Source organism: Pundamilia nyererei, unplaced genomic scaffold, assembly GCF_000239375.1.
Source record: "Pundamilia nyererei isolate P.nyererei 1_Seehausen unplaced genomic scaffold, PunNye1.0 scaffold00028, whole genome shotgun sequence".
In the NCBI taxonomy this organism is placed as follows: domain Eukaryota; kingdom Metazoa; phylum Chordata; class Actinopteri; order Cichliformes; family Cichlidae; genus Pundamilia; species Pundamilia nyererei.
In genome coordinates, this window is record NW_005187429.1 from 251,901 (window position 1) to 254,299 (window position 2,399).

Sequence of the window (2,399 nt, forward strand, 5' to 3'; positions counted from 1 at the left end):
GGGGGAAAGAGCAGATGTCTCTCTGTTCCGGTTGACAGCAGATGACACTGATAGTGAAGTGTGGATGTGGAAGACTTCTTCAGCAAGATCCACTGTATGAGGGCGGCGTGCAGAATCTGCCTCACTTGTCACATGCGTTGCACATATCCAGAGGTGACAGCAAATTTTCATATCACACCTCAAGATTTTTCAGTATGGCTTGGATGATTTGCCATCTTTTTTTTTTTACAGCGATATTAAGGTAACACAGAGTGATACAAATGTTTTTGTCAAGGTTTATGTGTTACGGAGCCCACTTTGAATACAGTAATATTTTTTCATGTTTGTTCAAATAAAGAATTTGAAACTTGTTTCAAATATTTAACAGAAAGCACATGAGCAAAAATGACCTAACTTATAGCAGCCTTGAACTCCGAGCTCTTTTTCTGCATGTACAGTAACATCGTTAGAGCTTGCGCCTTGATGACTCTTGACTCTGTGCATGTAGCTGCTCACCACAAATGCACATGTGTACAGTGACTGTGACTGATGTGGCATCAATGATTCAGTCACATAAAGGTCCCTGACACTCAAGTGCTGTAATTGCTCCGTTACGTATCGATTATCAAGCAAAGGGAGTAACAGCCACTGCACAAGCAACACAACCTAAAGAGGCATGTGGCATGTTATGCAACCAATTAAAGACCATCGGCCATTGGAGGTGAAGGGGACATTTTCAACTAAAAGCTCGCTGGGACTGGGAAAAGCTATAGTCTAGTGAAGATTTCTGGTGCTGCAAACTTGCAGTGTTATTAGAGCCGGCAGAGAAGGAGGACTAGGGAGAGTGAGGGAGACAGAGGTTGTGAGAAGGGGGGAGGATTAGAGGGAAATAACTATGGTGAGGCAGGCAAGTGAGGAAGAATGAAGCAGAGGGGAGAGAGGAAAATTGAGAGGGACCGGGGAATGAGATGGATCTTTTCCTCTCACAGAGGTTATCTTCTCATATAGCACACCAGGAGAATACAATTAAAGCAGAGGCTTATAAGTGAAGCCTGCGCCGTGGTTTCCACTATTTCAAACAGAGAATACCCCAACTCCCTTTTTCAGAATAACAATTTTGTTAAAAAATTAATAGGATTTGTAGGTTTATTAGTTTCTCCCTGGTTGTTTCATTCTTCAGAACAAATTCATGCACCCACAAAGTCCCGCAAGCTGTTCATTTTCTCCTCTTTCTATAACACCAACACATGCATCGTATATGTCACTTGCAGGACAATACAGAAAATTATTCGGGGGCGGATATTTGTAACACACACCACCCGTGAGTGAGACATTAACCATCCGGGTGCTCCGGCAGAGAGAGAAAACTCACCTCACCTGAAGGAAAGATCCGTGCGGAGCAGGACAACTTCACCGCCGTTTACTTGACAATCACGAATACCTCACAGCCTCCGGACCCATCTCACTGTCTTTGTCTATAATGTTCTCCTCCTCACACCACCTCCTTCTCTATCCCCCTACACTGCAGAGCTCGAGCTCGCTGACAGTCAACGCTGATTCCCAGTTCCCACAGTTCGAGCTCGGTAAGGAGGCGCTCCGTCCGCCTGGCTTTACTCTAGGTGAAAGATGGGGAGGAGGAGGACGGTGCGCCACTTAACAGGAGTTTGTAATCCGTTGGCTCCATCGGGGGCCACTGAGAGAGCGCCGTGCCCGGGGATCTGCGGCTTTCCACCGCAGTGTGTCAGCGCCATCTTGCGGTGGCTGTGATGAACTGCAGCACTCGTGAACTGCATGCGCGGTTCTCAGCTCTGATGCGCCTCGCTGGTTTTGTTGTGGCGGTGACCACACACCTGAGACAGCTTGGCAGTCGAAGGTTCACTCTGAGCCCAGCAGAGAGACGTTCAATCTGCGTGAGCCCTATTTGGCTGCTAATAATCACATTTTATATTCAGGCCACTATTGCTTCTCCCTGCTGGGAATTGCACGCAGAAATCCTCACGATTACTTTAGCTTTTAAATGTTATTTTATTTACGAAATTACAAATGCATAAAGATTTAACTCCTTGCAGCGTTTTCAGGTGGAAGTTCACTTATACAATGTGGTATAACACACCTTTTCTTCGAGCCGATTCGTTTGTTATATGTAAATTAAATGCCTTAATAAACGTGTGAAATTTAATTAAAAAAGAAAAGTTTAAATAATAAGCTCTAAGTCGTTTTAACTTAGTTTAGTTTAGCTCATTTTTGTGCTGTACAGCTTTTAAAGGCCTGAACTGTCGATTTGAAGTCCATCCAATTCCTACACGGAATTATCGCTTTATCTCCTTATAGACTTAGGCCTGATGACCCAATATTCACAAATCAAGGCACTGATTCTGGATGCAGCACATTTAAGAGGATATTTTGTCTAAAAGACGGGG

At 44.5% G+C, this 2,399-nt stretch overlaps 1 protein-coding gene across 1 annotated transcript in view; it reads right to left on the minus strand.

The window, feature by feature from the left end:
• Positions 1–1,730, minus strand: part of cpne4b (copine IVb) — a 26,668-nt gene extending 24,938 nt beyond the window's left edge. Inside the window, exon 1 of the mRNA XM_005728541.1 lies at positions 1,638–1,730. Coding sequence (XP_005728598.1) covers positions 1,638–1,730 — 93 coding nt within the window. The remainder of the gene's footprint in view (positions 1–1,637) is intronic.
• Between the last annotated feature and the right edge of the window lie 669 nt (positions 1,731–2,399).